The sequence below is a fragment of the Phlebotomus papatasi genome, chromosome 3 (assembly GCF_024763615.1).
Source record: "Phlebotomus papatasi isolate M1 chromosome 3, Ppap_2.1, whole genome shotgun sequence".
In the NCBI taxonomy this organism is placed as follows: Eukaryota; Metazoa; Arthropoda; class Insecta; order Diptera; family Psychodidae; genus Phlebotomus; species Phlebotomus papatasi.
In genome coordinates, this window is record NC_077224.1 from 75,831,843 (window position 1) to 75,845,231 (window position 13,389).

The 13,389-nt window shown below is 36.4% G+C and overlaps 1 protein-coding gene across 1 annotated transcript in view; it reads right to left on the reverse strand.

The window, feature by feature from the left end:
* Positions 1–13,389, reverse strand: part of LOC129805838 (low-density lipoprotein receptor-related protein 2) — a 132,713-nt gene that overhangs the window by 40,617 nt on the left and 78,707 nt on the right. The window contains exons 5-7 of the mRNA XM_055854040.1: positions 10,243–10,524; positions 9,897–10,151; positions 1,203–3,271 (exon numbers count right to left, since the gene is read on the reverse strand). Coding sequence (XP_055710015.1) covers positions 1,203–3,271; positions 9,897–10,151; positions 10,243–10,524 — 2,606 coding nt within the window. The remainder of the gene's footprint in view (positions 1–1,202; positions 3,272–9,896; positions 10,152–10,242; positions 10,525–13,389) is intronic.

The window sequence follows — 13,389 nt, forward strand, 5'->3', positions numbered from 1 at the left end:
AAAATACCGAATGGGTCCAAATCCCAAAAAACTAAAATTCCGATAGATTCGAAATCTCATCTTATAATTCTGAATAGATCGAAATTACTAAGTGCAAAAATCCCGAATGGGTAAAAATCCCGAATGAATGGAAGTCCAAAAAAATCAAAATCCTAAAAGGATCATTGTTCAGAAAAGCTAAAATCCTAAATGAGTCAAAATATTGAAGAACCGCAATTCCGAATGTGTCAAAATCCAAAATAACTGAAATCAAGACAAAGGGTAACTCATTTTCATTATCTCTAATAAGGCTTTTTGGTTTCTCGGGTTTCGCGATGAAAAAAGTGTGTTTCTCGGGTTTCGCAATGCATTTTTTCGGATCCTTGGGTTCCTCGATGCAGAAATTGGGTTTTTCGGGTTTCGCGATGTAGAAATCGGGTTTCGCGATGCAAAAAGTGGGTTTCTTGGATTTCGCGATGCATTTTTTCGGTTTCTCCGGTTTCGCGATGCATTTTTTTTCGGTTTCTCGGGTTTCGCGATGCAGAAAGTGGGTTTCTTGGGTTCCTAGATGCAGAAATTGGGTTTTTCGGGTTTCGCAATGTAGAAATCGGTTTTCGCGATGCAAAAAGTGGGTTTCTCGGGTTTCACGATGCAAAAAGTGGGTTTCTCGGGTTTCGCGATGCAAAAAGTGGGTTTCTCGGGTCTCACGATGCAAAGAGTGGGCTTCTCGGATTTCGCAAAGCGTTTCTCGGACAATGGACAAAGGTTTCTCAACATGAGTTACCCTTTGAATCAAGGGGTAAATAAGTGGTTCTCTGACTGAACCGTGAGTGTCGATCGGCAAAATAATGCCGATCTGGATATAAAAATCTGCATATCAGCACTATTTGGCCAGAAATCGGCAGATCGCCATGAGATCTGCAGATTTGAACGTCAGTTCACTCTTAAAAGATACAGATTGTATTAGAAAAACATAGAAATGTTAGAATTTTCTTATCAGGACATCCACTTTGTAGAATAATTACTTTTCTTTTATAATTATTTACTTAAAATATTAATTTGCATGAAAAAATATTAATATTAATATTAATATTTTAAAATATTTAATTTAAATAAAAATCTGGTAAAGTTTTTCTTTGTAAAAAAAATAGTTCATAGATAATTTTATACCCGGATTTCTCTGCATAAAAGTTTAACAAGTCAAGACGAAAATTGTAACTCACCTGAAGGCCTGTTGAGTCATTCTTGGGTATAGCAAAGCAGAGTTTCTCGCATCCTCCGTTGTTGATAGCACAAGGTTGATTTGAATCGATAGACTGAACGATATGACTGTAAACTTTAACGCCATACAGTCTATTGGTTTGTGGTTCCCTGACCATGATCTCTTCCTGCTCTCCCGTCAATTTATGCATCCTCACGATGGCATCGAGCCTCCAATCCGTAATGTACATCCACTCTTCATGGATAACAATTGAGAAAGGATGCCGGATGAGCCTGGAGTTAACTGTCTTAATATCAGTTCCATCGAGATTGGCATGCTGAACGTGATCCAAGAGAGCATCACACCAGTAGACACGATCCTCCTTGAAATCAATTGACAAACCATTTGGCCAGCCTAGAGTGACATTCTTGAAGACCAAGAGTCCCGATCCGTCAGCATTGGCACGCGTAATGTTTGCCGGTCGATCCCATTCGGAGAAAAAGATAAACCCTTTATTGGGATGCACAACAATGGCTCGGGGTCTTTTGAGATTCTTCAAGAGGGTCCTTCGATGAGTAACATTCCTAGTGGACAGGACATTGAGGGTTCCCTTGCGGCTGTCAATATAATAGAGATTCTTGGATGCCCAGTCAACTCCTAATCCCTCAACACCTTCATTCTGGGAAGCTAAAACGATTTCCCTGCCAGTTCCATTTCTATGCACCCGGTAGATGACATCCTGAAGGACATCGGAGTAGTAGATATGTTCGTCTCTGGCATCAAAGTCCAATCCGACAAATCTAGCTCTCCGGGAGACCACTGGTAGGATTGCATCACTGAATCCCTCAATAACAGGATCCAGAACCTTTCCCTTAATGAATCTCTGTTGCGAATACATAAGGAATTGCTGGACTAAATGACAATTTCGCAAATCACTCGCCAACTGCCATCCAGTGTGACATGCACAACGGAATCCTAGACCCGATGGAGCTCCTTTGACGGCCGTTACAATGCACATCTGAGCACAGCCTCCATTGTTATTCCCACAGGGACTGGAAACCCGTGGCTGACACAGAGCATGAACTGTAACAATGGCCTTTGGTTCCCGGATCTCCTTGGACTTGTAAATTGCCTGAATACTGGAACTTCCTTCATATCTGTCAACAGACATAATACCTTGTTTGGTCGCATCTGTCCAGAAGACACGATTCTCAAAAAGAGCCAATCGCGATGGACTTGGAACTTGTTGTCCTCTGAGAATCATAACCCGATATCCTCCATCGTAGTCCACAGTTTCAATGTAATCCAGCAGGGAATCACACCAAAAGACTCTCTTAGAGATGACATCAACAGCAACCCCAGAAGCTTTGTAGGCTGCTTCAGAAACTATAGATCTCGCATGGGTACCATCCATATGGGCCCGAAGAACTTGTCCTCCATCAGCCACAAACATCAATCCAGACGTTGGATCGAGAGCCAAATCTGCCGGACTGGTTAAATTTGACCCCAGTACAACAGCATGCCATCTGCCATCGAGTTCAAAGACATCCACCTTTTGTCCCACAAAATCCGCCACATACAACTTATCACCAATCCAGTCTACAGCCAGTGCCACAGGGGCCCAAGTGCCAGGAAGTGTTAAATCTGATCCCCCAAAGCCACCATCATTGAGTGGTTGCGATTGCACTTTGCGCGTCTTAATGTCTGACCAGAACAGCAGGTTTCGTGAGTAGTGAAACGCCACCCCACTCGCTCCCGTGGCATTGGCCACATTCTTCGCCTCTTGCCCATGTGACGACATCCTCACGACAGCTCGATCGTGAGCAAAGATCAACTCGAGACTAGCTGCATTTGGGGCTATACATCGACTCCTCTCGGTCAATGTGTACCCAGCAGCGCAAGAACACGAGAAGGAACCATCTGTATTGGCACAGAGTTGATCACAGTGACCCCACTCAGCACATTCATCGAGATCTGTGCATGAGCGATTGTCTGCCGCCAAAGCACGTCCCGGAGGACAATAGCAAGTGCCTCCTGTTAGTGATGGTCCACACTTGTGTTCACAATTCAGAGCTGGACAAGAAGCTGTAGCTGAAAATTCAAAAACAAAGCAACCCTTAATTTCAAGAAAACTTTGTCAACTGAAAAAAAAGCCCAGATAAGCTTACGGTAGCTGAGATTATTTACAGGAGACCTCGAAATGCGTGCAACTCGGAATGCGTGAAAATTCGATTGTGAGTTGAATTTTGGGGGTAAAGAATCGCGTCGAGTAAACTGTTTTCGGCAGTCGAAATGGATGAAATTGGCTCGACGCGATTCTTTACCCCCAAAATTCAACTCACAATCGAATTTTCACGCATTCCGAGTTACAAGCATCCCGAGTTGCACGCATTTCGAAGTCACCTGTAAAGAATCTCAGCTACCATAAGCTTATCTGGGCTTATCACTTGTCATTTTCTATTTTAAATAGTCCGAGTGGGGAAGGCGAACAAAAGAAAAAAAATGCTCTCAATTCTTCCGGTGTTCGTCAGAAGGGTATTTCTCTTTCAAATTAAAAGAATCTGGTTTTTCTCCAAAGCTTTCAACCCTTGGTATGGGTCTTCTTTGGGAAAGCTTTGGAGAAAAACCAGATTCTTTTAATATGAAAGAGGAATACCCTTCTGACGAACACCGGAAGAATTGAGAGCATAAAGTTCCCCGTCAGACTCCAAAAGAAAAAAGAAAAAAAAAGTTCATTGAAATCGGTTAATCTATTATACATTAAAAATAGAATCCGGTTCATATGGATATAGTAAGGGTGGGGGTACAGTGGGTTGGGGTAGAGAAATCGCTTCAGAAACACTAAAAATGCAGTCCGATCAAGACATTTTTGATTATAGCTCGGGTCAGGGAACATCTAGAGAGGAGTGCGACCCACCGTTGGAAAGGTCTCGATCTCAGCTACAACATATTAAAATTTAAAGAAAAAGCATGACCTAGTTTTCGAAATATTCGAGATCGAAAATCGGTTTTACAATTAATCGGACTTTCGACTAAATCGGATGAAATCGAGGTGTCACAGGGCTTGTAGTACTCAACGAGAGCTTTCCAAAGCACCAAAATTTTTCCAAATCCCATAATTAAAAGCGGAGATATGGCCATTTGAATATTGAATTTTTGACCCACTCTAGCTGGGGGCAGGGGGGTCGGAGGGAGTTAAGTTTGGTATTGATCGAAAGCCCTTAGGCCAAGATATAACATACTAAAATTTGAGATCGATCGATGCCATAGGGGCTGAGTTATCGAAAAAACAAAATTTGGGGGTGTTTCAAAACGGCGGAAGGGGGTGGGAGGGGGGTTTGGGGATGGTTCTGACATCACCAACTTCTAGCCACCTATCGATATTTAACCTTTACCGAAAACCGCTTGTCGATATCGCTTTCCGTTCTATCTCAAGAAGCGTTTGTACTCCGGACGGGACGAACGTCCACGAAAATCGATTTTTAGCGCATATGATATTCGTGATCTATGAGGGTCAAAACGTCTAAATCCAAAATTTGGGCCCGATCTGACGAGGTCGATTTTCACCTGTGACCACAAAAGCTGAGATTGTAAAGAATCTCAGCTAAAAACACTTAATAATTTCATGGAAATTTACGAACTTCTTTACCCTGATATTTCGAATCAATTGGGTTTTTCATTCGAAGTACGAAATTTTTGCTAATGAAAACTATTTCATTAAAATTTACTAATTTAGAGACTGTCTTTTACGAGTTAAAGAGACTGTTTTTAATAAGATCTTAGATCTTATTGAAAATTTGTAAAAAAAAGACGATTTTCCACATAAAATGTAAGAAAGAATTTGTCAAATTGATATTACGACATCTTTCTGACTAGATTTTAACAAAATCGATTTTGCTCTTAAAAACTTTTTCTTTTGGAGTAGTAATTTACAATGATTAGAGACTTATTATTAATACTGCAACAACATGAACACTGCAACGCATTTATACTACAGTAGACTCTCACTCAATCGGCTCTTTTTCAATCGGGCGAAAAATTTTGTTGACAATTTTCACGTTTAATTATGAAGCTAATTCGCTCAAATTCGCTGTAGTTCTTCCTATTTTATCGTGATTCTTAATTATTAAGCACTTTTTGTGGAACTTACAAAGGCTTTAACGCCCAAATTTATCGATAAACCGGATGACATTTTGCCCGATATGCACGATTGAGAGAGAGTCTACTGTATTGGAGTTGCATCGTTCTTGCTTGCGTTCACCGCCGTCTTAATGTTATTTACCCATTTTACCCTCCTCAAAACTGAATTGTTAACAAGTTCAAAATAAAGCTCTTAACAAATTATTTTAAATATAAAATATATTACTGTTTTTTTTATAATAAATAATGCAAAAGAAAATTTAAAAAAAATGACAAAATAGTTACCAAGGACAAAAAAAATATTAGGAAGAAATGGAAAGAATTGCCATTTCTTTCGATTTACTCCCTTACAAACCCCGATAGACTTATATGACTCCCTGATCATTTGCACGTGACTGGAGGAAAATTGTCAAGCTATTCCCTAATGCGCGGGATTAATGAAGACACAAGTTGAATATAAAGCGTGTAGTGTACACGTGTGCAGTTATTGCTGAGGATTGTGATGCAATGCATTACGTTTGCATTGCTTGAAAACATGATATTAGCACCATCAGAGTAAAGAGAATGCAGTGAGATATGAATAATAAGCTATAAGAGGGTTAATGGGATCAAAATGACCAAAAAAGATATGTTTTCTACTGATAGAACTCAAAGATAGGAGCAGTAGGGTACAAAAATAGGTAATCATAAAGAAGTACTTTTAATTGTAGGATTTGTGCTTCCTTACGGCCTTTTTTTGTCTTTGTGGTCTTTGTACTTCCGAAACAATAAATGATTTCAAATATTCCTACTTAACTCTTTCGTTTTTTTTGGGACTCTGAGTACCCAAAGCAGCATATGAATGTTCTGTGAAAAACAATGTTTTTTTAAATATTCAGAACTGTTAAAAAACCTCTTCTTGTGGAGGATTACATACAAACTATAAGGATGTCCAAATGTAAGATATTTTTTGTAGGACCTCAATTAATTTCTGAGCTTAGATATTTTTGATTAAAAAATTGTGAAATTGGCTTGCAGCATATGCTGCGGTCCGGAAAGAGTTAAAACCTATTCTAAATCCACATATTGTACCTCTGTATTTATCTTTTCTTCTTTGTTATACTAGTATGGAGTTTAAACGGTAAGGGATACTGTTTTTTGGTCTATGGTGACCCCCCCCCCTTCCCTGCCAATAAGGTAATATTATATAAAGATGTTTTTCACCTGTCTTCTTCTTCCTGACGAAACTAATCTTTTTAGTTTTTCTTGAAATTGGCTCAAGCAATTTCATTCTCTAAATCTACTAAAACTAAAACTGCACAGAGAGAGCAATACAGTAGAGTCTTCTAAATTCGAACGCTCGGACGGTAGGGGAGACTGGGGCAAAGCTTGTCAAAACGCATATTTAATTCTTTCACGAGCTCTGAGAAAACTTAAACGTTTTATAAATGAGCATATTCTTTTAGAACATTTACTGTTCTACAACATTGCAGAAGACTATTTTCCTCTATCTCGAAAGAAATGTGATTTTCGAATCATTTTCTAAAAGTTGATTTTGTGGAGATTCTCAAAATTGCTGGGGCAAATTTTGTCAGTCTTCGGATAATTTGTGACATTTTACTCTCGCAAACGTTAAAAATATTAAATAGACATATTTTTATAGGAAATTTATTCCTCTACAACTTTGTCGAAGATAGTTTTTCTCTATATTAACGAGAAATGTGCTTAAATTGAGCTAATCAGTATTGATATTTTCTGTAAGCCAAATATTCCAAAAATACGGCTCAGAATTTCATTTTTTTTTATTTTACATAATCCTTCCGCGAATCCCTTGAAACTTTGTAAGTTTGAGAAGGTCCATGAAGGCTATCTATAGTAAAAATTTCAAGCCTCAGTCTCTTTTATTTTTAGAAAATAGTGAATATTGAAATTTTCGTTTTGACAAATTTTGCCCTAATCTCCGCCTATTTCTGACATATTTCTCATCTCCCAAATTCGAACGATTTTGTCAAAACTAACGAAATTTATATGAGATTAAATTGTACTTTGAATAAAATTCCCATACTTTCTCACAAGTCTTAGTGGTAACATACCTCCTTTTCATTTTATACGATCATAATGTATGTAAACATTCAGGAAGAAGCACATAAATGTGATTTTCATTTATCCAGTATACGAATTTTTTAATATAACGCCACAATTGACCTTTGAATCCAAACGTCCGTCGTTCGAATTTGAGAGATTCAGATTTGAGAGACTCTAAATAATCTTACGACATGTTCACGCCCGGGAACAAGTTTTCTCGGCATATTTTCGCGTTTCAGACGACTTCCAAGAAATGACTTCACGCTGTTTGTCCATCCGTGTGTCCCTTCAGCCGTTATCACACCTAGAAGCCAAACGGTTAGAGATAAAGACTTGGGGACAGTGGACTTCCCCGTAAGTCGTCATCGGGTTCCATTGGGTCCCGATCAAAATCCCGAAAGTCAAAATCCCGAGAGCCAAAATCCCGAATGGGCCAAAATTCCAAAATCCCGAATTCTTAGTCATAGCTAATCCCACGATTGCACCTGCGCTGGCTGCAGGTAAAGGGAAATTGTCTGTGTCTTGGGAAATTATTCTAAACATTATCCTTCATATAATTTTATTCCTTTCAGGAATTTGAACATTCGAGATTTTGGCTTTCGGGATTTTGGCTGCCTCCGGAATCCATTACCATGCCCCTCCAAAAGCATGTTTTTTGGGATTGTTCTAAAACGCATCGTTGCGATTTTTTATTTTTGGATATGTTCTGAAGGTTGTCTAGACGGATATTTCGCCCATATACGAAAATTCTGTTGAATCATTCCCAATAAACCTAATAACGGGTTTTCAAGGTCAAAGGTTAAAAAGGCTTTAGGGAGCCTATTCCTCTACCGAATGTGGTTATGTTTTTCTTGTTAGAATGATCTTGGAATTCATAACAAGCCCGAACCGATTCTAGTCGGTTATGAACCGGTTATGAACTAATAAGTAATTTTAATCCGAAATTCAAATGCATTACTCCTAAGGCATTTTGAGCGGTCTTTTGACTGATTTATAAATCTGTTCAAATCGACTGTTAACCGGTAAACAGTAGATGATGCGACAAAGTAATTTTAAGCTTCGAACCAACCCAAAGCATGAGACATTTTTCCAACCCTTTACGGAATTAAGCCAGAAGGGCCTATATTTAAATCGATTTGGTCTATTTTAGATTTCATTCAAACAACTACATTAGTAGTTCCAACCGGTAATGACTATGCCCAGGGGGGTGACTTAAGCACTGAAAAATGCAACCAGTTTTAGTGTAAATTTTTCCCTATTTTCGTATATATTTCACGAGATATCTCCAAAACTACGTAGTTTGCCAATTCGGGATTTTCGGTTGCCCATTTTATATTAAATTGGCTTTTATTTTGTATTTGTATTATTTGCTAATTCATTCTACAATGACCGAAAACAGCTAATAAACTCAAAAGTTTTTTCGGCACACTAGAAACATATGGGAAACATACGAAACGTCATACCCCTGACTATGCCAATGACTTTAATTTATTCATTTATGAAGAGCCGTAAACCGACAAGTACCCAAAAAGTATCCGAAAGGATATTTCACGGAGAGCACTACCTTCGGAATGAATTGAAGCATTCCGCAACGCTTTACCATTTTTCAATAAAAAACTAAAAGAAATATCTCTGCTTGAATTAATATATGAGATTTCTTTCTGTCACAAGATTAAAAAAAATGACTAAATATTAAGAAAAGTGCAAGGAAGACGGATAAATGGGGTCTGTTTCAGAACTTAGAATAAAATTTTAAAAAAAAATATCCAAAATGAAAAAATAGTCAAGAATTATAAAATTTGCAGCGTAACCTTGTTCATTCGTTTGCTAAAAAGTTAAAAGTTAAAGAAACAAATTCCCGTATCCCTATTAAAATGTTCATTGGAGTAGTTTAGATTCTATAATAAAATTCTGAAAATTTTGTATTACACATAACCTTCGAACTCATTTTTTTATGTTTTTAATGGATGGGACCTATGGCTCTTTTCAAGAAATTTGAGGCATTGGACTAGTTAATAAAAAATAATATTAAATGAGACAATTTTATTAAAAAGATATTGTAAAAAAAAACTGAATTATTCGAAGCTTGAGTCGTGCGAAGGTATCGTGCTTTCCCCTAATTATTTTTTGCTAAATATGGTTATAAATGAAACAAAGTTCTATTTAATGCGAATCCACAATTCTACAGTAAGATTAATCTACTATGTCAGAAATCAGAAACTGGGCCAAATTTGAGGTAAAAATTTGAAAAGAAGACAAATAGATAGATATTTTAAATGGAAAACTCATTAAAAATATTATAACAAGTAATAGAATTTTACAATAAGTTGTTCATTAACAATAAAAGCAATTAGTTAGAGTGCAATTATAAATAGTAATTAAACAACTTAATAGCCCCTCTCCCTAATCAATTATTTATATACGCTGCAAATTATTGATCGAGAGTGGAACAATCGCATGGAAAGGCTTGATGGTAAAAGAAATTATTGGTAAAAGAAAAATGTGCACTTACAACATGCTGTCTCCTCATCAGCTCCATCCTCGCAGTTCCTCTTGCCATCGCACAGCTGTGACTTGGGGATGCACTTGGGCGTGCCACCTGGTCCACCCTGTGGGCACAAGAATTTATTGTCTGGACACGCAATCACAGTGCAATTCGTCTCGTCGCTCTTGTCGAAGCAATCATTGTAGCCGTCACAATGGAATTTGCTTGGGATGCAGACCTCATTTGTGCATCGAAACTGTCCACTATGGCATGGAGGGAAACCTGCAGTACAGCACAAGAGTGCCACATTATTAACAACATTCACTCTCAAAATAAATATTCAACACAACAAAAGCCTAATCTATAGACTTACTGCATCCTTGCTCATCGGAATTATCTCCACAGTCATTTTTGTGATCACATTTCAATTGCAAATCGAGGCATCGCTGTCCATTGGCACACCGAAATTGGTCCAATCGACACGACACCCCCGGACAACCCTCTTCATCCTTTCCACTCCGACAGTCCAAATATCCGTCACATTTCTTCTCCTTTGGCACACACAAATCCGTCACATGGCCTCCATTCATCGTTGCCTGTTGCCCTTCTGGCGCTGGCCCACAGTGAATGTCGTCCTGCAGACACTTCCGATATGCTGCTTATTGCCGTATTTTGGCGGGACAGATTTTGTTAGTTTTTTTTTTTTTTTTTTGGATGGAAGGGTATATGAAGAAGAAAAAGACAGGAAATTCAATTTAATTTAATACAAAATTACTTTTCGAGAATCTTGCTCTTTCTCTCACTCCCACTTTGTGGCTTTTCTTCTGACACAAACAATTTAGCATGAGGTCAATGACAAAGTTCAACGAGCCAACTGTGTTCCCTTTTCTTCTGACTCAGGAGGAATGGGGGCTTACCAAGTTGTAATTGTAGTCTATCGTCTTGTGGTTACATGAAATATTACTATTATCATCTCTAAATTAATTATGTAATTTTCTAAAGTAATAAAAGATTGATCTATCCCTTGTATCACATGCACTTGCTAGTTAAAATTTTAATGCAATTCACAATAAATAATTGTCATAATCAGTGTTCAAATGTGTAATTTGTGTCTGTGAATTTTATTTGTTTTTTAGAGTTTGATCTGTTTATTCATAAAAAAGTGGACCTGTGGAAAAGTGGATATGTTAAGTGGCCCAAAGTGGTACCTACACTGAGAGAAATCCGAAAAAGTTAAAATAACATTCCGGAAATGTTAATTTTACCTTGCATTATTGATCCGAAATCGGTGTAAATATTACCCTTTTTAGGTGTATTGGGGGTTAAAGTTACCCTTTTTTCATGTTAATTTTACCCTTAAAAGGCTCAAAAGGTATAAAATTAACAATAAAAAATGTTGATATATTTTTACACCTAAAAAGTGTTAAAGTTATGAGGAAAAAAAGTTAATCGAACCCTCTTTTTTTTCTCAGTGTAGGATAGCGAGAAGAGGTAAAAGCGGCATATTTGTCTATTAAAAGCGTAAACGTAAGCTTAATATTTCTTGAAATCGTCATGATTTTTTAAGGATAATTTTCATAGGTTATCTAATCAAACAAACTGAGTTTAGAAGTTCAAAGTCTAAATACGTTTAAAAAGCGTATTTCTAAACAATTTCAAGTAAATATGGATTCATTTGAAAGGTATTGAAACACCTGACCAGTAGAGCGATTCTATAACAATATGACAATGTCATATGACAAGTATTTATGATAAATTCGAAATCAGTGTAACATTAAAGGTCAGAGGTCACTGAACGGCCATTAAGGAACTCTAAGAAGTTCTCAGTAATTGACACGAATCACATTTTCAATTAGTTTTTTTTTTCTGAATTTACTAACATATTCAAAATTTGTCATATGATATTGTCATACTATTACAGAATTCCCCTACAGGTCTAGATCGACCTGAGAGATTTACCGTGCTATCACACTAGGATTTTTCAATTTGTAAATTCAATTTAAGTTTCAGATGAATTATTCCTATGCGCTATTTTGCATTAAAAATCATTTGAATTAATAGATTTTCGCTTATTTATTCATATAAAGTAATATTTGGTCCACCAAAACATGTTTAAATATGCTAAAATAGCATAAATGTGGTTGCTCAAATTAATTTTAACTCAGCAAATTAAAATGTTAAAATTGTTCAATTATTCCAATTTTATTGGACTTAGGCGATATAGGCACCCTCATTTTCGTTGTTTTTTTCTGCAAATGAGGTTCAACTATATATGTGAAGTAGTTCCTCAAATTCTTCACTAAACATATGAAGAAAATTGTTGTGTCCAAAAAATCACCAATTGCGATATCATCATACATTTTTTCAATGAATCCGTGGGCAGATCTCTCTTGGATCCATTTTCTGGCCCAAAAATCTCTTCCTTTTACCTTGAGACACATTTTTATTGAACATGCATCCTATATAAAATAGGAAAATTTCTTCCTCATCACTGGACTCACTCATTTTTCTAATAATGTAACAAAATCACAAATGACAAAATAAAACAACTGGCAATCTGCGCGGCTTTTTTGAATTTAGCAAATTTCTCGCAAAAATGTGTCCTGACTATGAAAAATTTCAAGTGATTCTCGCAATTTTAATGCTCAATTTGTTGAGTTCAATTTAAAATTAAATTGTAAAAAATCCTAAGTGTGATAGCACTTGATTATGAGTTTATTAAGAATAAAACAATTAATCAGTCAAAAATTAGATTTAATAATTGATAAATTAAATTTTTTATCAATAAAAAATACTTATAAGTCTTATTTATATAGGGTGGAGTAATCACTTATCGCCATGTTTAGGAAAAAGAGGAATAAATTTTATTATAACTTTTGAACTCTTACTACAAGATAACTCAAATTTGACACAAAACTACTTAGATGTATTGGATCTGGATTCATGAAAACAATAGTCCTAGAATTTAACTCTGGACTACTTAAAAAACTAATTTTTATTAACAATGCAGAAATAACCATTTCGTCGCCATTTTTTACTACCTTTCGCCAGTTCTGTCACCACTTCTCGCTACCCACTTGAAAAGGTCCAAACTCGATTATTTTAGGCAATGTTATAAAAAGAATACATTCAGCATTTCTTTTATCTCATGATCACCCTATTATTACTCACTTTAAACGATTTTCTTTACCTTTATTTCAGAAATCAAATTATAGATCTATTGCAGAAAGTAAACAACGCAGATTTGACAACTGAGAATCTACGAAGTGAATTTAGCGTCGCCTTATGAAATAAGATGGCGACAGGTGGTAAAATCATTCCAAAATATTACCACTTTTCGCCATGCCTCATTTTTATATAAAAATAATATAAAATGAAATATTAATTAACTAAATACAAATTTTATGTATTCCACAAGGTTAATTAAATATTCAATAGACAAATCATTTATCCAAAAAGATATTTCTTGCTCGATGAAAATTTGATCACACTCACAAGTATATTTGGTAAGAAATATTGG